Source organism: Ursus arctos, unplaced genomic scaffold (assembly GCF_023065955.2).
Source record: "Ursus arctos isolate Adak ecotype North America unplaced genomic scaffold, UrsArc2.0 scaffold_28, whole genome shotgun sequence".
Classification (NCBI taxonomy): domain Eukaryota; kingdom Metazoa; phylum Chordata; class Mammalia; order Carnivora; family Ursidae; genus Ursus; species Ursus arctos.
The window spans coordinates 33,386,261-33,410,845 of NW_026622963.1; the positions used below are offsets into that span (position 1 = coordinate 33,386,261).

General features: G+C 48.3%; 1 protein-coding gene and 1 long non-coding RNA gene across 3 annotated transcripts in view; both read right to left on the reverse strand.

Annotated features, from left to right (window-relative positions):
- Positions 1-324: 324 nt before the first annotated feature.
- On the reverse strand, positions 325-12,917 carry ARPIN (actin related protein 2/3 complex inhibitor). 2 transcript variants are annotated; one of them, XM_026510474.4, is made up of 6 exons: positions 12,692-12,917; positions 11,267-11,342; positions 8,625-8,757; positions 5,582-5,788; positions 5,034-5,197; positions 325-4,113 (listed from the first exon to the last, which is right to left on the reverse strand). In XM_026510474.4, the coding sequence occupies exons 1-6, from the start codon at positions 12,781-12,783 to the stop codon at positions 4,105-4,107; spliced, it is 681 nt and encodes a 226-aa protein (XP_026366259.2). In that variant the 5' UTR covers positions 12,784-12,917; the 3' UTR covers positions 325-4,104. The 2 variants fall into 2 exon arrangements, with proteins under 2 accessions (XP_026366259.2, XP_057159626.1); XM_057303643.1 differs by having other exon boundaries at positions 325-5,197.
- Positions 12,918-18,624: 5,707 nt separating this feature from the next.
- LOC130541972 (uncharacterized) overlaps positions 18,625-24,585 on the reverse strand; it is a 39,395-nt gene continuing 33,434 nt past the window's right edge. The window contains exons 3-4 of the long non-coding RNA XR_008956138.1: positions 20,368-20,523; positions 18,625-18,680 (exon numbers count right to left, since the gene is read on the reverse strand). This is a non-coding gene — a long non-coding RNA (uncharacterized LOC130541972). The remainder of the gene's footprint in view (positions 18,681-20,367; positions 20,524-24,585) is intronic.

A 24,585-nucleotide genomic window follows, 5' to 3' on the forward strand; every position in this document is an offset into this window, starting at 1 on the left:
AAAAAAAAGCCCAAGGGCGCCTGAGTGGCTCAGTTAGCATCCAACTCTTGATCTCAGCTCAGGGACTGATCTCAGGATCATGAGTTCAAACCCTGAGTTGGGCTCCACCCTGGGCATGGAGCATACTTAAAAAAAAAAAATCCAAAGTCAATAAATATGCACTGGAACTTGACAAAATGTTTCAAATATTGAGGAGAAATTGCAAAGAAAGTTCTAAAACAAGAATAATGAGGGCGACCTCATTTAGTCATATAATACCAACTACTAAAACCCAGTGTGATGTTCAAGTTGTCACGACAGGGAGACATTGCGATAGAATAATAATTTAAGTATAAGATAACTTTAATACGTGATGTAGGAGGCATCATAACTTGAGAATGGAAAGGAATCCAAAAAATATGTTGGGGTAACTGGTTAGCAATTTGAAAATAAACTATTTAGTTATCTCATTTCCTACCCTTTCACAATTATAGGCAGAGTGTATTAAGGTAATAACTTAGGTAAAAACAAGGTAATAACTAAACAAGGTAATAACTAAATGTAAAAACAAGGTAATAACTAAAATGGAAGAATTGAAACTGAGTATCTAACATCCAAAAGGAGAATATAAGCTTAGAAGCAATAAAAAATCACAGAAAGTCAACAATAGATCTATATTTGTAAAAAAAAAAAAAAAAGAAAAAGAAAAAAGTAAACTTGTAAAAAAATCAGTTTTTAAAAAATAGAAAAGAAGTTGTTGAAATATGGTAAATAGTTACATTTAAAATATAAATAACCAAAAGACCTCACCCCTCAGTATATAAACAGGAAAAGAAACTGAGTAAGCAAAGAGGAAATATATCTAGATAATGAACATGAAAAAAATGTTTAAGCTCACTATTAATCGGGGGGAAAGGCTAATTACAATTCAAGTATTAACTCTGGAGTATTGTTTTTACCTTATTAAATATCATTTTTAATGTTATTACACCCAATTCTGGCAAGGGTAGCATGAAAATGGTCCTCTCCTACAGTGCTGGTGAAATTATAATTTAGAACTCTTTTGGAAAGCAATTTGACAATCTAAAAAAACTTTTTAAAAAAAACTCCTAGATTCCCAGTAATCTGACTCCTGGGAATCTGTCCCTAAAGAAATAGCCCCCAAATACAAAAATATGGTGGCAGGGGTGGGGGTGGGAGTGGGGAACCGGGGGGGGCAGGGCAGGGAGGCTGTATGGGTGAGATTTAGGGAACTATATAATCTAGAACAGTTACTGACATGTTAATTATATTAGCTCCAAGTGGGAATCAATTAATTACCCAAAAATTAGACAATGATAGAGCTATTAAATGGTAGTCAATCTTAAAAAACAATGGTTATGAAGACTGTGTAGCAATATGGAAAGTGATTATATAACATTAATTGAAAAAGGATTATCAAATTTTATGTGTAGGTATGGTATAAACAACCTTGTACACAATTTGCATATTCCAGGAACAGGCCCCTCCCTCACCTCCATGGCTTTTCAGGTGCTCTTGTCCTGCTGGGACTTTCCTTTCCTCTCCAGACTACCTCAATTTCTTTCCATCTCCACTCCCGTTGCTATATACCAAACCACTCTAGCCTCTCACTGTGACAGTTAAAGCAGTCTCCCAGTTGGGCTCATTGCCTTCAGCTTCCCTGCAGTCAAATGATCTTTGACAGAGACAAATCAAATCATATCACTCTCCCCAGAATCACTGGCTTCCAGGAAGTTAAGGATAAAGTCCTAAAATACTTAATGTGCTAAAAATGCCATGCCTGACCTCCTGCGTCATCTCAAACAACCTCTACCTCCACCCATTCTCTGAGCTCCAGCCACAAAGGCCCCTTCCTTCCTTCCTTCCTTCCCTCCTTCCTTCCTTCCTTCCTTCCTCCCTCCCTCCCTCCCTCCCTTCCATCCTTCCTTCCTTCCTCCCTCCCTCCCTCCCTTCTTTCCTTCCTCCCTCCCTTCCATCCTTCCTTCCTTCCTCCCTCCCTTCCATCCTTCCTTCCTTCCTTCCTCTCCCTCCCTTCCTTCATCTCTCCCCTGCCCACCGAAGACACCAAGCCCATTTGTTGCCCAGGGCTTCCCCCACTGACACACTGCACCTCCTTTTTTGGAATGGTGGCCTGCCTATATGACCTTGCCATAACCTTTGGCCACAGTGCTATGGGCAGCAGGATGCCCTCACTGGGTGTCTCTATTCCCAGTCAATATCCCCAGTCCTGCTGCTTAACGACTTCCCTGGCCACCCCCATGGTTGAGGTCCCAATGTGCTCAATAACCAGCCAGCCCCATTCAGACACCGGACACCAGGAAGGCAGCTTCTATAATAGTCGAGGTGAGAGGTCACAAGGGTCTGAACTAAGAAAAGGGCAACAAGAACAGAAGAGATCCGTGAGCAGACCAATGACCCGTGACTTCAGGTGGCCTCACTGAAGTGTGAATCCCAAGCCTCACAGCCGTATTGTCAAGACCAGGCTCAAATATGCAAGAAGGCAAATGAAAATTGGAACCATGATAATAAATTCTGGAAGCATAATATTACCTGCCATTCTATAATACCAATATAATACCTGCCATTCTAATACCAATAGAACAGAGTTCCAGCTGGGCAGATCAGCAGTTAAGGGTTTAGGCAAGTTCCCTAAAGTCTAGGAATCACCATTAATTTATATGGAAAAATTTTTGAGCATTTTCTTAGGCTTTTCTGAAACCTTAGGACACATCTTGCTAACGCATGCACAAAATAAATCGAGGTAAAGCACCAATGCTTCAGATACAGTTCAAAGCTCTGGGGGCTTGATGCTTAAGTGTAGTTCCCAGGGAAGGAGACTGGTGGGGTCACTCTCACTACTTGGGGTGCACACAGCCTCTATAATGGCTCCCTGCAAAACAAATGCTGAATGCTTTTTTTTTTTTTTGCCTTATTTTCATAAAAATGAAAACCCCCTGCAGATTTCTTTTGGTTAGAAAAAACAGGTACTAAGGTAGGACTTCGCACCTAGTGTCATAATGTAACTTTTGAAAAGCGGGGGATACAGGCACTAGCGCCAAGAAGCACTCAATGGTCAGTGGCTATAATTACCATCATGGAAAGCATCCAGTGCCGCGTTCGACGCATTAGGGACTCAATACTTGTTCCTTCTCCACCACCCTCTCTTCTCCCTGAGGCCAGCAGGATCCAAATCCACTAAGTCTCTTCCCCATTCTTAGGACACGTGGACTTCAACTCTACATCCCACCATGGATCAGAGTGCAGGCACACTACCCAGCAAGGCGATGTTCATGATCAAAAAGAAATGGCTTCCTTCTTATAGGATCATTGCTCAGATGGAAAACTGTTTACACCTGACATAACCCAGTCAATGCAGAGGAATCCTCTTCTGAAGATTTACTCACTCATAAAACGTTCTCAAAGTACATAACAACAGCGACAAAGGTGTTATGAAAATGTGGCCTGGTAGAGTGAGCCTGAAAGGTAGGGACCAGCCAGCCGCACCTGTGAAAACTCTAGACCTCCCTGAGAACAGCAGAGAGGTCAGGACACAGGAACCCTCCAATGTGGCAGAGAACCAGAGGAGGAGTAAAGAATTGGCAGCTCTAGGGGAGGAAAAGAGCACAGAGCGGACAACGAGGTTTGAACAGGAACGCAAAGGCTATAACTCAGAGCACTGGAGAGGGGCGCAGGTGTGGGAAGAAATGGCAGAAAATATGAGGACAGAGGGAGGAACCCCTGAGCCACTCTGCATGCAGATGAGGGACATTCCCCAAGTCTACACCAAGACCAAATTCGGTTCCACTGCCTGCCTCCAGAAACAAGACTGCCATTCAGGGCAAGGGCCATCGTGGACATGTCTAGGAGACCTAGACTCACATGGAGGCAGGGCCCCTCCGTGAGCCACGGCATGGGGCGCCACTGCTCAAGTCACCGTCTTGGATTTGATTTTAGCAGCACTTATTCCAAGGGCATTCCATGGCAGATGTAGCAAGACGCAGGGAAGGCTTGGTGGACTGTTCCCTCGAACTCCAGAGTAGATGTTGATGGAAGAGATTCTCAGCAGTGCTGGCGGGCCCCAGAGGCGCTTCACCCCCACTCACCTCAGTCGTCCTAGGGGTTAGGTAAAGAGGCGGGAACAGAGCACATTTCATAAAAGTCTTCTACAAGTCATCAAACAAGGGTTCCACTGAGTGGTACCAGTGGAGCCCTCAGCCACCTTTCTTGGCTTCACCTCATTAGAGCGGGCCCAGGGAGCTAGCCTGGTAGCTCCTATTATTTTTCCTTCTGAGACTCACTTCATTAAGACAAAGGGGAATCCAGACCCTCCACTCTTCCTGCCCTGCTTTCTCTGGCGAATGTCTTCATCTGCATCACCTAGATAAATAGCCCATTTTTCTGTGACTTCGTTTTAAATGTTCAGTTTGGGGCCTTCTGACATCAATTCAAATCTTCAGATGAAATACGCTTCAGAAACACACATCGACTACGGATAGACTAAAGATCAACTAGGGGGCTGATCCTGATCCTTGGCAAAAAAGAAAACCAAAAAAAACCCCAACCTAGTGAGGACCGAGCCAGCCATTTTCCAGCCACTTTGGGCAGGGAGCCCAGAATGAAGGAGGGGGGAAAACGGGCATTCAGCTCACTGCCACATCGCGGCTAATGTATTCACTTGAAGTGAAAATGTTTTGAGATCCATGGCATCGGGCTTCACTGGTTCCCCTCCACGGTCCATTCTTTCCATCCCTTGCTTTTCTCGATCTTGGGGACTTTCTTGTATTCTTGTAGATCGGCACAGTTTGGACCCACCAAAAGGAAAGGTCTCAAGCGGTCACCCTTCATTCCTTGAAACGAATTTTCCTGAGGCTAACACACTCTCGGGAATCCCGTGGAATTCCACCAAAGCAGGGGCATGAAATGCATGCTGCCGTGTCCTTGTCCTACACCCAGACTCAGCCCGCACAGACAAAACTCCTCTCGAGAGGTCAGCCGTACCAATGCTGGGCCCACAGTCATCTCTCTTGACCTACCCACTCCTCGTCCTCTGCCCCGTCCCCCTGCTCTCGGGTCTCCGCTGTGGCTCCCTCCGAAGACTTCTGGGCCATGATGTTGTCTGTCCAGGATGCCCCTGTCCTTCCATCACCAGCAAAATTACACTTGGTCACTGTTCCAGCCTCAAGTTTGGCTAATGACTCTGAAAGGAGGGAAAAAGTTGAATGGCCTGTCTCCCTATTTTGGAAACATAATGGGGGCTGGCCTGTTCTGCTGTGGTCCCCTAGGCCCAGATTAAACCACTGTTCTCTCAGACCTGGGTGTCCTTGGGGAGGCCCTGAGTGTGGTCCCCAAGGCACTAGATAGGAGACATCACCCCCAGGAACCCTAGGATTGGGCAGCACCCCAGGATCTATAGTGTCTAGGCCGTTGGCCCCAGGGCACTTGTCCAGAGACTTAGGAATAAATCTCAGGACTAAGCAGACCTGGCCTGCTCCCATGAGTTCTAAGCAGGAGGGGTAGAGGAACCTCGAACAGGAGGCCGGAGCCTCTACAGGCCACGGGGACATGAGGCTGCGCTGCTCACCCAGGAAGGGGCCGTCGCCTCGAGTTTTCAGCCGTACCCCGGCCCCCAGCTCCAGCTGCATTGCCTCCATCTCTGACTCGGGCATCCAGAGCGCCACTGTCTGGTCAGGGGTAAGGCTCTCCGTCAGCGCCAGCAGCTCTGGCTTTTGTACCAGGGCCCTCAGCGCCTCGGGCGTGAGTCTGTCGGTGTCCCCCTTTGCTTCCATCTCTGCAGGCACATAGCACAAGGAGGTCGTTACTGCTGGACGAGCAAGCACGGGGGAGGGTCTTCCAGGAGCCAGGGGAGGCCTGAGCGTTCTACACGCTCCTAACCACCTGCAGGAAGGGCTCTGCATCCCCACGGTGCCGGGACTCACCGAGGGACTCCTGGCCGAGGACTTACGGGCATGGGGCTCTGGGGCCAGGTTGCCTGGTGCCGATCTGTTTACAAGCCACGTGAGCTCGGGCAAGTGACTTACCCTCTCTGGGCCTGACAGACGGGGATAAAAACAGTACCTACCTGACGGGGCTGACGTGAGGTGTAAGTGAAGTAACACACGTAAGGCACTCAGCACAGTGTCTGGCACGTGGGAAACCCTCAATGCGTGTCAATGTCTTAATTACTCCTTGTTGACACAGGAGAAAACGCAGGCTCAGAGAGGTTAGGTGAGTTGCCCAAGGTCACACAGCTAGTCAGTGGAGGAGACAGGATCCCAGCCCTCCACAGAATTCTGCCTTCCCACGGAATCCCCAGTGACGAGCCAGGGTTCTCTCCAGGCTCTCAAGGTCTCCTGGCTGGGCTGGGGTCTGCTGGAATGAGCAGCAAACGGTGGCGATCCTTATACTCTCCCTTGGCCTGCTCGGGGACAATTCCAAAAGCCTCACCTGCCTGCCCGGTATGTCCCAAATCTGCAGATCCTGGGTTGGGGACCAGGGGCTGGGGGGGTGGGCGGCAGTGTGCCAGACTGAGAAGGGAGGACTTGCATGGCCAGAAGGACTCGCAAGGCCCCGAGACCTCATGAAGGTGTGCACAGTCACCCGTCAGCTCAGCACCCTGAAACTGTCCTGCAGGTGGCCCTTTCCATGCCAGCAGACGGGGCAGGGCTCTGCTGGAGAGCAGCCAGCCAGCCCATGGAGCCCACACCCCGTTCCGTGCTGGGTGTGAAACCTCCAAGCTCTGTCAGGGATGGTTTCTGGGGTTCCCCAGATATCTCACTCCCACCAAGGGCTTTCAAACTGCTCCCTACTCCTTAGCTCTCACCTGCTCAACGTCCCTCAGACGAACTGCCTCACCTCCACTTCCCAAGACAGCAGAAGCCAGAGGTGGGGCTCCTCACCCCTGCCCCCACCTACCTGTCAATTTACCAAGAAGCACAGAAACCTCTCCTCCTTCCCTTCTGTTCCTGTCTCAAAGGACCATGGTCCCCCTCCTGCCTCAAGCCAGTTCCTCCATCTGGGCTCCAGATCCCGCTGCCTCCCCTTCCTCAGGGACCTGGCTCTCCTTCTCCTCCTCCATACTGGATCTTTCCTTAATGCCCTCCCGAATTCTGGCTTTGACACCCACTACTCCAGACACCCCCCACCCCCACCCAGACCGGAGTCACTAGTAGCTCCTCATTGTGAGGCTGCCGGAGGCCCCGCAGTCCCCACTTTCCTGGGCCTGAGACAGCACCTGACCCCATTGCTACCTCCTCCCTCATATCTCCTCCCCCCACCTTCGCTGGGCCTCAGAGACACACAAGCTCCCCCTCTCCCTCAGCCCTCTGCAGGGGTCCCTTCTCCTGCTCCTTACAGGCTCCTCCCCTGTTCTCCTGTGGTTGCTCTTCCCCAAGATGGCCTCCTGCACGACTCCATCCACTTTCATCGCTTCAGTACCAGCAGTGTGTCACGACCCCTAAGCACGTGCCTCCAGCCCACTTCCTGGGTTCTTGAACTGTGGCCCCAAGGCCCCAGTGAACATCGACCTCTCCCCAGAAGTGGGACCACATGTCCGGGACAGAACTCTTCTCCCCACACCTGCAGCCAAGCCCAAGCCCCAGGGCTGTCCCTGACTCCTCCCTCACTCTCCCCATCTCCAAACACTGAGGCCACTGTCCCTCCTCTGTCTCCAATCTGTCCAGTCTCTCCATCCTCATGGACAGGCCCTTAATCCGGCCATCACAGCCTCCCAACAGGCCTGCTGGGCTCCCCTCGGAGATTTTTAAACATCACTCTAATCACGTTACTCTCCTACATAAAACTACTCACGACAGGGTAACCTCCATGGAGTGTCCCTTCTAGGGCCCTTCTCGACCTGGCCCCTGCCTCCCTAGAGGCTTCTCCTCACCTGCATCAGGAGCCCCCAGCTCCCAGCATGCCTTGGCACACGGCCCCCTTCTGAAACACCCTTCCAAGCTCTGGCACCCTGCTGATCCCCGCTTTTCCTTCAGCTTCCACTGGAGTTCCCTCCTCCAGAGCAGCCCTTGACTGTGCCCGCCTGGGCCCGGAGGCCCTCCTCAGGCTCCAGTCCTGGGCCTGTCCATCTCCTCTCCCAGACTGAGGACATCTCGAGGGCAGGTCCGAGTCTTGCTCCTGGCTCGGGGCCTGCCCCAGCGTAGATGCTCCTTAGCCATTCAGAGAATGAACAGACAGCTGAAGGCATGAATGGATAAACTGACAGAGGGAGGGATGCTCATTCGACCTAGAAGCCTCCTTCCACAGAGCAGACAGCAAAGAGGGCCTCGCAGAGCCGAAACTGGAAAGAGGAATGAAGTCACGAAGGGCCTGAGAATCACATGGGAATCTGGGCAGGAAAACAGAGGCCCTGCACAAAGGCAGCGAGAGCCCAGAGCCAGGTACGCAGACAACTCTGCCGGACTGCAGGAGTCAGCCGGAGGTGGAGGGCCCGCCAGGCCCTGGGGATCCTCTGAGGGCAATGGGGGCAGGAAGAAGTCCAGCCAGGGGGCCCTCAGGCCGGACATGGGCTTCCAGGCCAACCACACTGAGAAGACACTCAGTAGGGACCAAGGGACAGAAAGGCCACAGGGTCAGGAGGCTCTTAGGGAGGAAGGATGGAAGATACCTACTGTAGGATGACATGAGGAAGCCCGTGTTCACCTTCCTGGTGGCGCTGAAGTTGGGCTCAATTTCATTCCCCTTGGGGTCGAACTTCCGCCGATGGATGAGACTGGGCCTGACGTACAGCACATAGTAGCGGTCCTGGGGCCGGAGACAGAGTGAGGGGGCTGCTTCCCCACCCCCACCCTCCAACACACACACTCCCCACAGGGCTCCGCGGCAAACTGCCCCCCAGCCTTTCCCGCCACCCCAAATCCCACCTCAGCACCAAAAGATATTCAGGCTGGGCAGATGCCCCCCCCCCCAATATTCATTCATTCATCCAATCGTGTGCTTAGTACAGCACCTGCCACCAAAATGAACCACGTAGGCAGCCGTGAGACGGCCAGCCCGGGGCCTGACCCCAGGGTCTCCACCCAGCCAGAATCAGAAAACAGACACAAAACCGTAACCCAAGCACCACGGACCGAAAATACTGTGATGCAGGAGTGAAAGAAACCAAAGTGTCACAGAAAGGGCAGCGTAAGGGAGTTCTGAGTGAGGGCGGCCATTGTGCCTCTCCCAACACATGTGGGACCTGGGGCAAATTCCTCCTAGCCTCAGTTTCCCCTGTGCACAGGGACAACATGCTACTATCAGGAAAGTTGTAAACGTTCAGTGAGATGACAGAGGAGCAAGGACAATGTAGGACACAGAGTGTGCTGTCAGTGCTGTTTGCCAGCTACGCTAATCTAAGCACGTGCATGACACGCCCCCAGAGATTGAAGAAGAGAAAGCCACCTCCTAGGAGAAACAGAAAAGGCAAGGTCTCGAAGAGTGGAGAAACCTACAACTGCAGGAAAAAGGATGTGGGGAGACTACACAAAGCCTGGGACAAGTACGAAATCAAAGTCAAGGTCCCACGTGCATGTCTGAGCAACACAGGCCTTATGGGCGCCCAGGCTGAGAATGCAAGTGGGATCAGTCTGAGACGAGCTTTGAGTTGGTATTTGGAGTTTGGACTTGATCTGGTAGACAACGAGGAATCCTAAAAGGTTTTTGGGCGGCAGTGAGATCCTCAGAGATGTCTTTCGGGAAACAAGCTGGCAGCAGGGCGAGAGAGTGTTGGGAGCAGCCACAAGGCAGGAGGGGCAGATGCAAGGTTTGATGAGGACCGGCCAAGTTCCTGAGGCCCATCTGAGGCCAGGGAAAGAGGAAGGGAAGGGCAGGGGAAGGGTGATCATGGGAGAAGGCCAACAGGACCAGGCACAGCTCACCTGGGGAGAGGGAGGAAGAGACAGTGGAGGTTCGCAGGCCTGTGGCCAGCGGCTGGGAGGTCTACTGCCTTATCATTAGTAAGGGGGAATAGAGGAGGCAAGCTGGGGCGGGGCTAAGAGAGCCCCACATGAGGCTGCAGTTACTAGTACTGGCTGTGCTGGGCTGGCTGGCTGGGGGCTCTGGATTAGTTGTCTACCCTGCTGACTTGTACACTAAGGAGGGGACGGGGGAGCAGAGGCTCTCCCCTGAGCCGCGGGACAGCAACCGGCTCTGAGGAGCACCAGGCCTCTGGCCCGCCTCAGCGGCACTGAGATGAGCTCGGCTTTAGAGACCAAGGAGCTAAGGTCATCCGCGCACTAGAGTGGGGCTATATGAAAGGGGGCGGAAATTCAGAACTAGTGTTCGGGAAAGCGACCCAGGCAAGAAGCTCAGTTGTGTCCGTGCACACCTGAGATGGCGTGGTGACAGAGGGCATGACCCCAGAGGCGCGACAGGGCAAAGGAAGAAGGGCACGGACACGGGAGCTGAAGTCCCCGGCAGGGTCAATGACACAGGCTGTAGGCTGGACAAAGGCCCTGCACACAGCAACCCGCCTCCCACTCCAACGTCCCCTGCCCATATGCATGAGGAGGTCCTAGAAACCCAACATGCCAAAGTGCACAGCCACACACAGTGGTGTTCAAAGGTGAGCGAGCCCATGCCAAGAGATTCAGCACTTTGCAAATGGAGAACTTCAAAGCTCTAACAGCAAACTCCACCAGTACATTTAAAATAATGCAATTCCAAAAAATTCCAAGGACATGAGACTTCCAGGAACAGACCTGGTACCCAGAAAGGGGAAGGTCACTGCTGACCCCCTTACACCCGCACAGGCAGCTAACCTGCTCTGACCTTGTCCATCAGGTCCTCGGGCAGTGGGAACCACCAGACCAGAAGCCAGGAATTCGGGCCCTCAGCCCTCCCAGAATAAAGAGCCACTCATCCTGCCCACCCGCAAGGCTCCCAGCACTCTGAACAGAAGGTGACAGGACCTCTTCGGAGCATCTTCCAGCCGCGCAGCACCCACGGCCTCAGCCCTCAGCCAGTCACCTCACCCCTTCCTGCTCTTACCCTCTCAATCCCAACTCCAAACACGCCACTGGGCTGGTCTGTCTTGTCAGCAAGAACCCAGGCCCTGCCCTCTGTCCTCTGCCCAGCACAGTCCTAGTTGACCCCTTCCCACCTTTTGGGCCGCTCTGTCCCCACCCACCCCCCACCTGCCCCACGAGCCCCTCCAGGAATGAGCTGCACCCCAAGTCTGGGCACTGGCAGAGCCCAGCACAGGGAGATGGCTTGGTGGCTGAGGACCAGGAAACCAGTCCCCCGCGGGTGTCCCCCAGGGAAGCATCCTCACCTTCCTGTCATGGGCATCCAAGATGCTGTGGCGAGACACGTCTACCAGTTCTCCCTCCAGCAGGACGCCGCTTCCCCTAGGGATTAGAGAGAGAAAGAAGGGATCTGCTGTTTCTGTCGTTCCTCCGGGAAGAGCCACAAGTCCAATGGCCCAGGCCAGAGTCTGCACTGGGACAGAAGCAGGGCCTGCAAGCGTCCCCTAGTAACCTGGCCCCCAAGCAGACCTACTACTGAACAAGGCTTTTCTTTGTGCTTCCCACATGGGGCCTCCATTCCTCCAAGGGCCCCAAAGGCTGGAGTGCTGCACAAAGGGTAGGGGGGACCGCCTCAGGCTGTAAGACCAAGCTGTGGCCCCTCCAGCAAGGGCTTACAGTAAGCAGAGCCTCAGTCTTCTTATCTACAAAATGGGAGAGTAACAGCCACCTCACTCTGCTTCTGTGATGATGACAGCATAAGATCGTGTACGTGAAGGTGTTTGTAAACTAGTAAGTGCTTACTAAATATAAAGGATTTTACTTTTTTATTTAGCCAAATTTGAGGGAGGGGTCTAAGCTGCTATAAAGTATTTTCCTTTTTCACCTTTTTTTTTTCACCTGTTTTAAAGCACTGCTATTCTTCTCCTCATTCATATCCACCTAGAGGTGGGAAAATCCAAACTTAGAAGTTTTATGACTTGCCCAAGATCACCGGGTCCCTCGCATAGAGGAACTAGATATCCGCTTCCCGCTTCTAGTTTTCGTAAAAGCAGAACCAGAGGCTTCCCTTTTTAGAGCCACAGAAATGGGAGAGGGGTGGGGACACGAAAGGATGGGGATGAAAATGGAAACTCGCTCTACTTTACTTACCCTACCCACCGCCTCACCTCCAAATTCTTTAGTGTTTCTAACTGCACGTGGAATGGTCCATTTATTCTCATAACCTCCGTGCGGGTGACGACAGCCCCCCCCCATCCCGAGCCCACAAGCGCCTCCAGGCAGGCGCTGCCCTCCCATGGCCACGCCAAGCCAACTGCCCCGTCCTGTTGGGGTCACTGCACGACGTCCTCCCTTCCGGGGCGGGAAGTGGGGCGGCCTGTGCCAAGGACTGCGGGCAGGGAGCCGAGGCAAGTGGCTAGAGTTCACAGTCGCGCCGGGAAAGGGTTGAGACAAAGGTCGGTGCTTCTGAGCTCCGTGTAGGCGCCAGGAGGGTACGGGGCGGGGGGGAAGGGGAGGGCAGTTTTAAGCCGATCTGTGTTTTTCGGGGTGCGCTCCGGCTGCAGGGGGGAGGGGAGAGCTGGGGTGCGGGAGAGCTTTGGCCAGGTCTGCCTTCCCTCCCACCCGCACGCGGACCGCGGTCCCTCCCCAGTCCCGGAGCCCGGGTTCCAAGCCGGGGCCGGAGGGCCGGCCCAGGGGGTCGGAGAGGCGGGAGCAGAGCGCGGCGGGCCTACCCCTGGTGGGCGGCGGGGTCCCAGGCCCCCGGCAGCCGCGCGCTCCACACCGCCTTGTTCCGGAGGGCGCTGTCGTGGTAGATGCGGCTCATGATGCGCACGGCCGCTGCGCCCGAAGGCCTGGCGCTCGCCGGAGGCGCGCGGGGTCTCGGGCTGGGCGCTGGGGAGCGCGGGGGGCGCGCGCCGGGCAGCGATTCCCAGGCGCGGATCCGGGAAGGGCGCGGTCCGGCGCAGGCCTGCCCGGGCGGGATTTAAAGGGGCCGAGCCCCATTCCTGCCGCGGGACGGCGCGCGCGGGGAGGTGGGCTTCCGGGAAGGCCAGCAGTTGGGCACTCATTGTGGGCGGGGGGAGCTACGTCCTCCTCTTTCCCTCCCTTTCTTGTTACTAGAGGGAGACCCCCGTCCCAACGCACGCACAAAGGGGAAATTGAGGCCCGGAAAATCTACAGGATCAGCTCTGGAAGGAGCAGGAATGGAGAAAAGGGAACAGTCTTCAAGAATGGCGGGAGGGTAGGCACTGAAGCTGCTCTTTATGCTCTGCCCAAGGTCCCACAGTGGCTGAGGAAGGGGTTCCAGGGATCTGTGTCTAGGCTTCGGTGTCAGATCAAGGACATATTAAGGTTTGAATCCCAGCTGTGTGAGCGTGAGCAAGTGTCTCAACCTCTCTGAGCCCATGCTTCCTCCCCTATGGGGTCGGTATCAGAGGGGTAGTAATGATTCATAAACTCACTGTAGAACATAGCATTTCCCCTCTTTGCGTTCCCACACAGTTCTTGAACCCCTCCCCTACTGCCCTTTGCCCAAGTATGTAAGAGTGTAGAGAGGCATTTCCCAAGCCTGGGTGCAGGAGTCTATTCTGACCCTGGGCTTGTTGGAAAGCCTTGGTTCTCTTGGACCCATTCATGGAGTTCATCTGTGGCCTCTGAGGGAGCAGTCAAAAGGGGAGGCGGCCAGTTAGATACCTGGAAGTCCAAGATGAGCTGTCCCTGGTGGAAGAAGCTCCCTCGCCCCACACACACATTAAGACTTTGGTGGGTCCTACACACTTTTGTTTTCAAGGGCTCCTTCCTAGATTAAAAAAAAAATTTTTAATATATTTTATGGGTGGGTTCACATAAAGATGAATATATTAATATTATATATTAAAACATTTTCTTCAGCCTAAAAATTCTTTTCTTCTTCTAATTTTTTAAAGAAATTAAAACATTTTCATGGGTCTTAGGCATTGTGTCAAACGGATTAGTTAGCTCCCCTCCTCCCTCCTCAGCCTGGCCTACCTGGCTGTTCCAGAAAGTCTGAGAGAGAAGGGCCAGAGCCCTAGTGGGCTCTGAGCAGAACTATCTTTGGGCTTTCTCTCTGCAAAACCCCCCTGGCTGATATAAGGAACTCCTACAACTTAATAGCAAAAAACCAAATAACCCGATTTAAAAATGGGCAAAGGAACCATATAGATATTTCTCCAAAGAAGACATACACATGGCCAACAGGTACATGAAAAGCTGCTCAACATCACTAATCATCAGGGAAATGCAAACCAAAACCGCATGAGATATCATCTCAAACCTGTTAGGATGGCTAGTATCAAACAGACAAAAGGTAAGTATTAGCAAGGATGTAGGGAAAGGGAACATTGATACACTGTTGGTAGGAATGTAAACTGGTGCAGCCACTGTGGAAAACAATATGGAACTTTCTCAAGAAATTAAAAATAGAACTACCATATTATCCAGCAATCACACTACTGGGTATACATCCAAAGGAAGTGAAACCAGGATCTCAAAGGGATGCCTGCCCTCCCATGTTCCTTGCAGTGTTGTTCACAGTAGCCAAGACATGGAAGCAATCTAAATGTTCATCAATGGATAGATGGGGGGGGGGATGTAGTATATCCATACAATGGAATATTATTCAGCCTTTAAAAAAAAAGGAAGTCCTGCCATTTGCAACAACAAGAAGGATGAACCCGGAAGTGAAAGAAACCAGACACCAGAGGACAACTACTGCATGATCATTTACATGGGGCATCTAAAATAGTCAAAGTCATAGAAGCAGAGAATAGAATGGTGGTTGTTAGGGACTGGGGGGAGGGGGAAATGGGGAGGTAGAAGTCAAAGGAGTACAAAATGTCAGGTCTACGAGGTAAATAAAGACCTAGAGACCTACTGTACAGTGTAGTGCCTATAGTTAATATTGATTTATAGACTTAAAAATTTACTAAGAGGGCAAATCTTTTTTTTAATTTTTTAAAGATTTTATTTATTTATTTGAGAGAAAGAGAGCACACAAGCAAGGAGAAGGGCAGAGGGAGAGGGAGAAGCCGACTCCTCGCTGAGCAGGGAGCCCAATGTAGGGCTCCATCCCAGGACCCTGGGATCATGACCTGAGCTGAAGGCAGACGATTACCCGACTGAGCCACCCAGGCGCCCCTAAGAGGATAGATCTTATGTTAAGCATTCTTATAAAATAATAATAGTAATAAACTTTTGGGGGCAATAGGTATGTTTATGGCATAAATTGTGGTGATGGTGTTTTGGGTATGTACTTACCTCTAAATTCATCAAGTTGTATACATTAAATATGTACAGTGATATGTCAATTATGCCTCAATAAAATGGTTTGAAAAACAAACAAAAAACCCCAGGCTGGCTGCAGCCACGTGGCTGGCGTGCCCCCTACTTCCTCCCCTTCCTGACGTCCCGCTCCAATGGCTTCAAATCTCCACGGCCTTATGTGGCAGCCACTAGCTACATGTGGCTGTTTTCACTTTATTTTTAATGAATTAAGCCTAAGTAAAATTCAAGCATTCAGTCTCACCAGCCACATTTCAAGAGCTTCATAGCTAGCAACGTGTGGCTAGTGGCTGCCATTTTGGACAGCACAGACAAAGGACACTTCCATCATTGCAGAAAGTTCTATGGGGCAGCGCTGCCGTAAATCCTTTCTTGGGAAGAGTAATCTCTTGCTTACTGGGTTCTATGACTTCACCCCATCAGCACAACTGGTAGACCAGGTACCGGCAAGACAGGAAGCTAAAAGAACAAGAAAACATTTTTTTAAAGGTTTGGTATTTATTTCCTTAAGAGCACCAGTCATCATGGGGAAAAGACCAGAACTTTGCTGGACTTCCTTATACCTACTTGTAGGTTATTGATGTTCTTATATTAAATGATAAACCATGAGGTACGACATGGAGACAGCTTAAGTTTTGGGCCCTTCAGTTCAACAGCCCCTTCTAAGGACAGGGTTGTGGACCCCAAACAGTGTGTTCATATTGGCATATGCTTTTACAAAACTTTCACGGGTGGGGCAGTTTTTGGTGCAGTCAGTTAAGACCAGTATCTTTTTTTTTTTTTTTTTTTTTGCCTGAATTTTCCTTTGCCTCACATCAGACGATATTGGAAGGGACCTGAATGAGAGAACAGCTGACATGAGATACATTTAGTTCGGGGTTTGTAGGATAGATTTACGGGGTCTATAGTCTTTCCCGCCTATCATTCAGCTTTTGCAAGCTGTCCTGGTATAGGAGGGCCCTTCCAGCCTCTGTGCTGACTCACCTAGGGGAGGGCTCAAAGGTATAGGACGGGGGGTCACATCACAGTAGAAATGTGTTCTGAAGCACCTGGCACTGAGATGGCGTGGGGAGAGGAGAAGGAACAAACTGTGGGACAAAAGGAACCAGAAGCTGGTGTGTAGAAAACTCTTCCACTCACCAGAGAGGTAAAACAGTAAGCAGAGGATTGGTTCTCATTAACCCTAGTCAAAATGGACGTTTTCTCGGGAATGTTCTCGCTAAAGCCGCACAAGTCATTGTAAACCCACCAACCTTTTTTTTTTTTTTTTTTTTTGCTCTTTTGCTGTGCATGGGGCAACACTGAATTTCCCAGGATTTCTGTAGAACAGAAACAGACAACAGTAAAACAAACAAGAAGTGCCTATGTGTGTAGTCTCGGGTTTCATGCATCACAACACATCTTAGCATATCTGACACCTCTTGTCTTGACAAAGTCTGCTGGTTCCAGAAGAAAGAGAGTGCCAAATTGCCACAAATGCAGTGAAATCACCTGAAGAAAACACACATACACACCACAGAGCAAAAGATGCAAAACAAAGAAGCAGTGAAGAGAGAACGCATAATAGAAAATAAGACGCCAGAAGGAGAACTAAACCCATCCATCACATTACATCAATAAATGCAAACAGGACAAGCCTTGTTGGGAAAGAAAATCTATGATCTGCCTTTATATCAGACATCTCTTCATGCCACACCAGAGCCTCTGGTCCTCTCATGCGTCCGGGGCCTCTGACCCATCCTGTCCTAGCCCCTCAGTGATGACCAACCCTCCTTGGGTTCCCACTGACTTCCCGCAGAAACAATCCTCCACGCCTCACCTCGCGGCCACACCTCAACACTTGCCCCCGAGACAACTGGTCCCAAGGGTGGCCCTTAAAAGAAGACACTCAGTGTAGGATTGTGAAATTGAATTACCCGTGGGACTGATGGCAGTAAGGTCACTTGCTATGGAAAGTGGGTGGTGGCCACCCTGGGCAGGGAGAGGCAGAGGGATTCCTGAGGTTTCCGTCTGTGGTTAAATGGGCTGAGGTGCCGGTAGGAGGTGAATGTCAGCTGGGAGGTGGAATGTCTGTAGCCTGTGATGGGTCTGGGGGCGATGATAAGTACAAGAAATGTGGGCCAGGCCAGCTTTTATGCACAACCATGGAAACCTTGGTGGAAAGAAGATGAGAGGCTCAGGGTGGCTCCCAGCCCGCTTCAGGATAGGGCAATGCTGGGGGGGGGGAACGGCAGCTTTCAAGGAGCCGCTCACCTCCCGCAGCTCCAGGCAAACTGCTCAGTCAGGCCCTGCTGCATATGTAAGGGTGACAGAGCTGCTTGCCCCATTCCAGCTGTTGCTGAGATGACAGAAGTTTTGCGCCTCAGCTCACATGGTGCGGATACAACCCAGCAGTGCCTGGAGCGCTCCCCTGTGCGTGTCTCCGCTCCTGCCCTGAGGCATCTGCGCTGATGCATGAGACACCTGGGCCTCTGGGCACCAACCCCACACAACCCGAAGTGCAGAGGAGTTAACACCTGTGGAGAGAACATTTGAGAACGTGGGGGATGGAAGCTGCCAGGTGAATTCTTCCTCCTTTCTCTCCCTGTACAGACTGTGATGAGAGATAGCTGCAAAGGCGGATGGGCCCTTGGAAGATGATCCCATGAGACCAGACACGCACTCCCTCTAAGGGCATCCTTAGACTTGCCCTTCCTGCTTCCTTGCCCCTCAGTCATGTTCCCTTCCTCTGGCTTTCCTGGGATTGCATTCCCTAATAAAGGAGTGGCAAGGGAGATTTGGTCTCAGGCTATGCTTTTTGAAGAACGCAATCTAATACAATCATATGCAAGAATTTTCTAAAACAAAGTGACCCAGAAAGATAAGTGTAAAAGGATTTGGCAAAGAGGAGAAACATGCAAACCAAAATGGCAGACTCATGCTTGTAATAACAGACAAGGCTGAGCTTAACACAAAATGCATAAACTCAGGTTTTTTAAAATGGGATTTTATAGTACTAAAAATTACAGTCCACAAGGAAACAGAATGAAGAGAATATCAACCTGTCAAGTAAAGTAGGATTGGAATTCAAAAATAAAACATTATAGGATGAAACATGAATCAGAAGGGATCACAATGAGATCCAAATTCACACCCATGAAAATTACTATTATATAAAAACAAAAACAGAAATAACAAATGTTGGTGAGAATGTAGAGAAATCGGAACGTTTGTGCACTGTTGGTGGGAATGTAAAATGGTGCAGCCACTGTGGAAAGCAGTGTGGAGGGTCCTCAAAAAATTAAACACAGAATTATGTTCCAGCAACTATGATCCAGCAATTCTACCTCTGGGTATACATCCAAAAGAACTGAAAGCAAGGACTCAAACATTTACTTACCTACCCACGTTCACAGCAGCATTATTCACAACAACCAAAAGCTGGAAACAAACCAAATGTCCATCAGTGGATGAATGGATTAAAAAAAAAAGTGTCATATACATACAATAGAATATTATTCAGCCTTAAAAAAGGAAGGAAATGCAGGGCACCAAGGTGGCTCAGTTGGTTAAGCGTCCAACTCTTGATTTCAACTCAGGCCATGATCTCAGGGTTGTGAGATCGAGCCCCACATCGGGCTCCATGCTGGTCTTGGAGCCTCCTTGAGATTCTCTCTCTCCCTCTCTCTGCCCCTCCCCCTGCGCGCGCTCTCTCTAAAAAAAGGAAGAACTAAAGAAAGAAAATGCTGACACATACCACAACATGGATGAACCCTGAAGACATTATGCTAAGTGAAATAAACCAGACACAAAAGGACAATATTATAGGTTTGTACCTATATGGGGTACCTAGAGGACTCCAAGTCACAGAAACAGAAAATAGAATGGTGGTTACCAGGGGCTGGGGAGGGGAGGGAAGAATGCAGTAGTGTTGTTTAATGGGTGTAGAGCTTCAGTTTGGGAAAATGAAAAACTTCTGGAGAGGGATACATCACAGGAATGTGACTGCACTTAACAACACAGAACGGTACATTTAAAAATGGCTAAGATGGTAAATTTTATGTTAAATATATTTTACCACAATAAAAAAAATCAATGTACACATGCACTGTAGAAAATAGGATAAGCAAAAAGAAAACATTTTTAGAAATTGCACTAAGGGGAAAAAAAAGAAACAGATTTGAGTCTGTATCTAAGATGATATATGTAAATTAAAAAACAAACACATGCATACACCAACACTGGATGTCTTAGTTTACTAGGCTGCCATAACAAAGTCCAATACACTGGAAGCTTAGACAGCAAATATTTATGCCCTCACACTTCTGGAGGCTGGACGTTCGAGGTCAAGGTCTCGGCTGGGTTGGCTCCTACCAAGGCCTCTCTCCTTAGGTTGTAGATGGCCATCTTCTCCCTGCATCTCATGTGGTCTTTTCTTTGTGTGCGTACACGTCTGCGTCCAAATTTCCTCTTCTTATAAGCACACCAGTCATATTGGATTAGGGCCAATTCTAAAGACCTCATTTTAACTTAATTATCTCATTAAAGACTTCATTCTGAGGTTCTGGGGGTTAGAAGGTCTACATAGAAACTTTGGTGGAGACACAATTCAGACCATAACACTTATGTCATTCAATGATACATACCCAACCAAGGACACACAGTTAAATGTGCAAAAGTGCAAAAGCTAGAGGATGAGAGTGGCACGAGAACAGAGTTGGAATGGGAGCGGAAATAGTAAGTGGAGGGGAAATGCCATTTTATTTATTTACTTTTTTACAGTTAAATGCATTTATTTTCTGAATATTATGGTAATCCATACTTCCTAAGGATATGAGTTTGGGGCTTGAAATGGGTCATAATAGCATCACAGACTCATATTTTACTGATTTCTACTCCCACGTCCCAGACTGTCCCTATGACATTCTCCTAATTACTTCTAGGAGGCCCATCCTCAAAGAAGATCATATAGCTTCCATCACACTCATCCTTTCCTGATCAGTGTGCCTGATCCTATGCCTCTCGTTGAGGCCCATGCTGTGTATAAAGAACCTGGAAGGCCCTTTTTCATTGTCTCTGATGTCAAGCCACCATTGGGTACCCTTCTTCCCTCCCATGACATACCCACCACTGCTGCCTTTTCCAGTTACGTCTGCTCCTTCTGCACTCCGTGGGGTAGCACAGTTCTTGAGGGGCTGGTGTAGTCCCTGTTCTTTGCAGCCACACCTTGCTTCATGCAGAAACGAGAGGATGTTTCTCATTCTCTTGTATGTTAGCACAGTGCCTGGACACCAAAACAGAATTACTTTTGATCCAATCATTTAGAGTATTTTCTATGAAATAATCTCCTTTCATTTTCTGTCATCTGCAACTCCCTCCTTAGGTTTAAATATAGCACAGGCGTGGGCATTTTTTAGTGGGGAAATGCCATTTTAAAACGCACGTGTCCGTAGGGCCCCTGGGTGGTTCAGTTGGTTAAGCACCCAGCTCTTGATTTCAGCTCAGTTCATGATCTCAGGGTTGTGAGACCTGGTTGTGAGATCCGTGTTGGGCTCTGCACCGGGCATGGAGCCTGCTTAAGATTCTCTCTTTCCGGGGTGCCTGGGTGGCATAGCGGTTAAGCGTCTGCCTTCGGCTCAGGGCGTGATCCCGGTGTTGTGGGATCGAGCCCCACATCAGGCTCCTCTGCTATGAGCCTGCTTCTTCCTCGCCCACTCCCCCTGCTTGTGTTCCCTCTCTCGCTGGCTGTCTCTATCTCTGTCAAATAAATAAATAAAATCTTAAAAAAAAAAAAAAGATTCTCTCTTTCCCTCTTCCTCTGCCCCACCCCCTCTAAAAAAAGTTAAAATGTACATGTCTCTGTATATGTGTGTATTAGAAATACAACAGAATGAGAAGACAGAGGAATTGATCCCAAATGAAAGAACAAGATAAAGCCACAGCCAGAGATCTAAGTGTAACATAGGTTCACATCAGGCATATACATAACATGCCTGATAGAGAATTTAAAGCAACAGTCATAAGGATGCTCACTGGACTTGAGAAAAGAATGGAAGACACCAGTGAGACCCTTACCACCGAGATAAAAGAGTTAAAAAAAGAATCAATCAGAGATGAAGAGCACAATAAATGAGATTAGAAACATGCCTGATGCAATGAACAGCAGGCTGGCAGACGCAGAGAAACGAATTAATGACCTAGAAGACAAAGTAATGCAAAGCAATGAAGCTGAAAAAAAGGAGAGAAAGGAGAATTATGCAAAATGAGAACAGACTTAGGGAACTCAATGACTCCATCAAATGCGATAACATTCGTATTATAGGAGTCCCAGAAGTAGAAGAGAAAAGGGGGCAGAGAATTCATTTGAATAAATAATAGCCAAAAACTTCCCTAATCTGGAGAAGGAAACAGACATCCAGATCCAGGAGGCACAGAGAACTCCCATCAAAATCAACAAAAGCAGGCCAACACCAAGACATATTGTAAATAAATTGGCAAAATATGGTGATAAAGGGAAAAAATCCTAAAAGCAGCAAGACAAAAGAAGTCATTAACTTACAAGGGAAAACCTATAAGGCTAGCTGGAGATAGTTTCAACAGAAACTTTGCAGGCCATAAGAGAGTGGCATGATATATTCACAGGGCTGAAAGGCAAAAATCTGCAGCCAAGAATACACAATCCAGCGAGGCCATCATTCAGAACAGAAGGAGAGATGAAGAGTTTCCCAGGTGAACCAAAACTAAAGGAGTTCATGACCACAAAACCAGTCCTGCAAGAAATAGTAAAAGGGACTCTCTGAGTGGCAAGTAGAAACCAAAAGTGACAGTATAAATGTAGGAAACACAAAAGCAGTAAAAACGAATATTTCTGTACAAAAATCATTCAAGGAACTCATTCAAAAAAAGGATAGAAAATATAATCATCTACCTGAATGTGGGGAGGAGAGAAGAATGGGTTCAAACTTCAGTGACCATCAACCTAGTATCGACTGCTACATGCGGAAGAGGTTATATACAAACCTAGTGGTAAAACCACTAATAAACATGCAAAGAATAAAGACAAAGAAATCCAAATATATCACTGAAGAAAATCAGCAAACCATGAAATAAAGACAAAAAAGGATCAGAGAAAATCTCCAGAAATAACCATGAAACAAGTAACAAAATGGAAATAAATACATATGTACCAATAATTACTTTGAATGTAAATGGACTAAACACTCCAATCAAAAGACATAAGGTGACAGAGTGGATAAAACACAAGACCCATCTGTACGCTGCCTACAAGACTTGTTTCAGACTGAAAGACACGTGCAGATTGAAAGTGAGGGGATGGAGAACGTTCATCATGCAAACGGATGTGAAAAGAAAGCTGCAGTAGCCATACTTATATGGGACAAACTAGACTTTAAAACAAAGACTGTAACAAAAGACAAAGAAAGACACTGTATAATAATAAAGAGGACAATTCAACAAGAAGGTATAACAATCATAAATATGTATGCACCCAACATGGGAACACCCAAATACATAAAACAATTAATGACAAACATAAAGGAATTAATTGATAATAATACAATAATAGTAAGGGACTTTAACACCCAACTTACATCAACAGGCAGATGATCTAAACAGAAAATCAACAAGGAAACAGTGGCTTTGAAGGACACGGTGGGCCAGATGGATTTAACAGATATATTCAGAACATTCCATCCTAAAACAGCAGAATACACATTCTTTTCAAGTGCACATGGACCATTCTCCAGGGCAGATCATGTATGAGGCAACAACACAGGCCTCAACAGAGTCAAGATCAAAGTCAACATGCACCTTTTCTCACCACAACACTATGAAAGTAGAAATCAATACATGAAAAAAATCTGGAAAGACCACAAATACATGGAGGTTAAATAACTCCTACTAAACAATGAATGTGCTGATCAGGAAATATAAGAAGGAATTTAAAAATACATGGAAACAAATGAAAATTAAAACACAATGGTCTAAAACCTTTGGGATGCAGCAAAAACAGTTCTAAGAGGGACGTTTACAGCAACAAGCCAACCTCAAGAAGCAAGAAAAATCTTAAATAAACAATGTAACCTTACACCTAAAGGGGCTAGAAAAAGAACAACAAACAAAGCCTAAAACCAGCAGAAGGAAGGAGATAATAAAGATGAGAGCAGAAATAAACAATATAGAAACTAAAAAACCCCAATAGAACAGATCGATGAAACCAGGAGCTTGTTCTTTGAAAAAATTAATAAAATTGATAAACCTCTAGCCAGACTTACCAAAAAGAAAAAAGATCCCAGACAAATAAAATCAAGTGAGAGAGGAGAAATAGCAAACAACACCACAGAAATACAAACGATTGTAAGAGAATATTATGGAAACCCGTATGCCAACAAACTGGATAACCTAGAAGAAATGGGTAAATTCCTAGAAACACAAAAATTACCAAAAACTAAACAGGAAGAAATAAAAAATTCGAACAGATCGATAACCAGCAAAGAAACGGAATCAGTCATCAAAAAGCTCCCAACAAACAGAAATCCAGGACCAGACGCTTCCCAGGCAAACTCCACCAAACATTTAAAGAAGAAGTAATATGTGTTCTTCTCAAACTGTTCCAAAAAATACAAGAGGAAGGAAAACTTCCAAATTCATCTTATGAGGCTGGCATTACCCTGATACCCAAACCAAATAAAGGCCCCACAAAAAAGAGAGCTACAGGCCAATATCTCTCACAAATGTAGATGCAAAAATCTTCAACAAAATACCAGCAAACCGAATGCCATAATACATTAAAAAAATCACTTACGACAGTCAAGTGGGATTTATTCCTGGGTTGCCAGGGTGGTTCAGTATTCCCAAACCAATCAACATGATGCATCACATCAACACAGGAAAGGATAAAAACCACATGATCATTTCAGTAGACTCAGAACAAGCATTTGACAAAGTACAACATCCATTCATGATAAAAAAAAAAAAAAAAAACCTCAACAAAGTAGGTTTAGAGGAAACATACCTCATATAATAAAGGCCATATATGAAATATAGCTAATATCATCCTAAATGGGGAAAAACTGAGTTTTTCCCCTAAGGTCAGGAACAAGACAGGGATGTCCACTCCCACCACTATTACTCAACATCGTACTGGAAGTCATAGCCAGAGCGAGCAGACAACAAAAAGAAAAGCCATCTAGGGACACCTGGGTGGCTCAGTCAGTTAAGCATCTGCCTTCAGCTCAGGTCATGATCCCAGGGTCCTGGGAATGAGTCCCATGTTGCCGGGGGGGGGGGGGAGTCCTTGCTCAGTGAGGAGTCTGCTTCTCCCTCT

Bases quoted from the DNA above. Each gene is read 5' to 3' on its own strand.
- ARPIN (XM_057303643.1), bottom strand. From the start codon at position 12,783: ATGAGCCGCATCTACCACGACAGCGCCCTCCGGAACAAGGCGGTGTGG. The intron at 11,343-12,691 runs GTAGGCCCGCCG...TCTAATCCCTAG, and splicing joins GACCCCGCCGCCCACCAGGG to GGGAAGCGGCGTCCTGCTGG. The intron at 5,789-8,624 runs GTAGGTATCTTC...ATGTGCCTGCAG, and splicing joins CTTCCTCATGTCATCCTACA to AGATGGAAGCAAAGGGGGAC.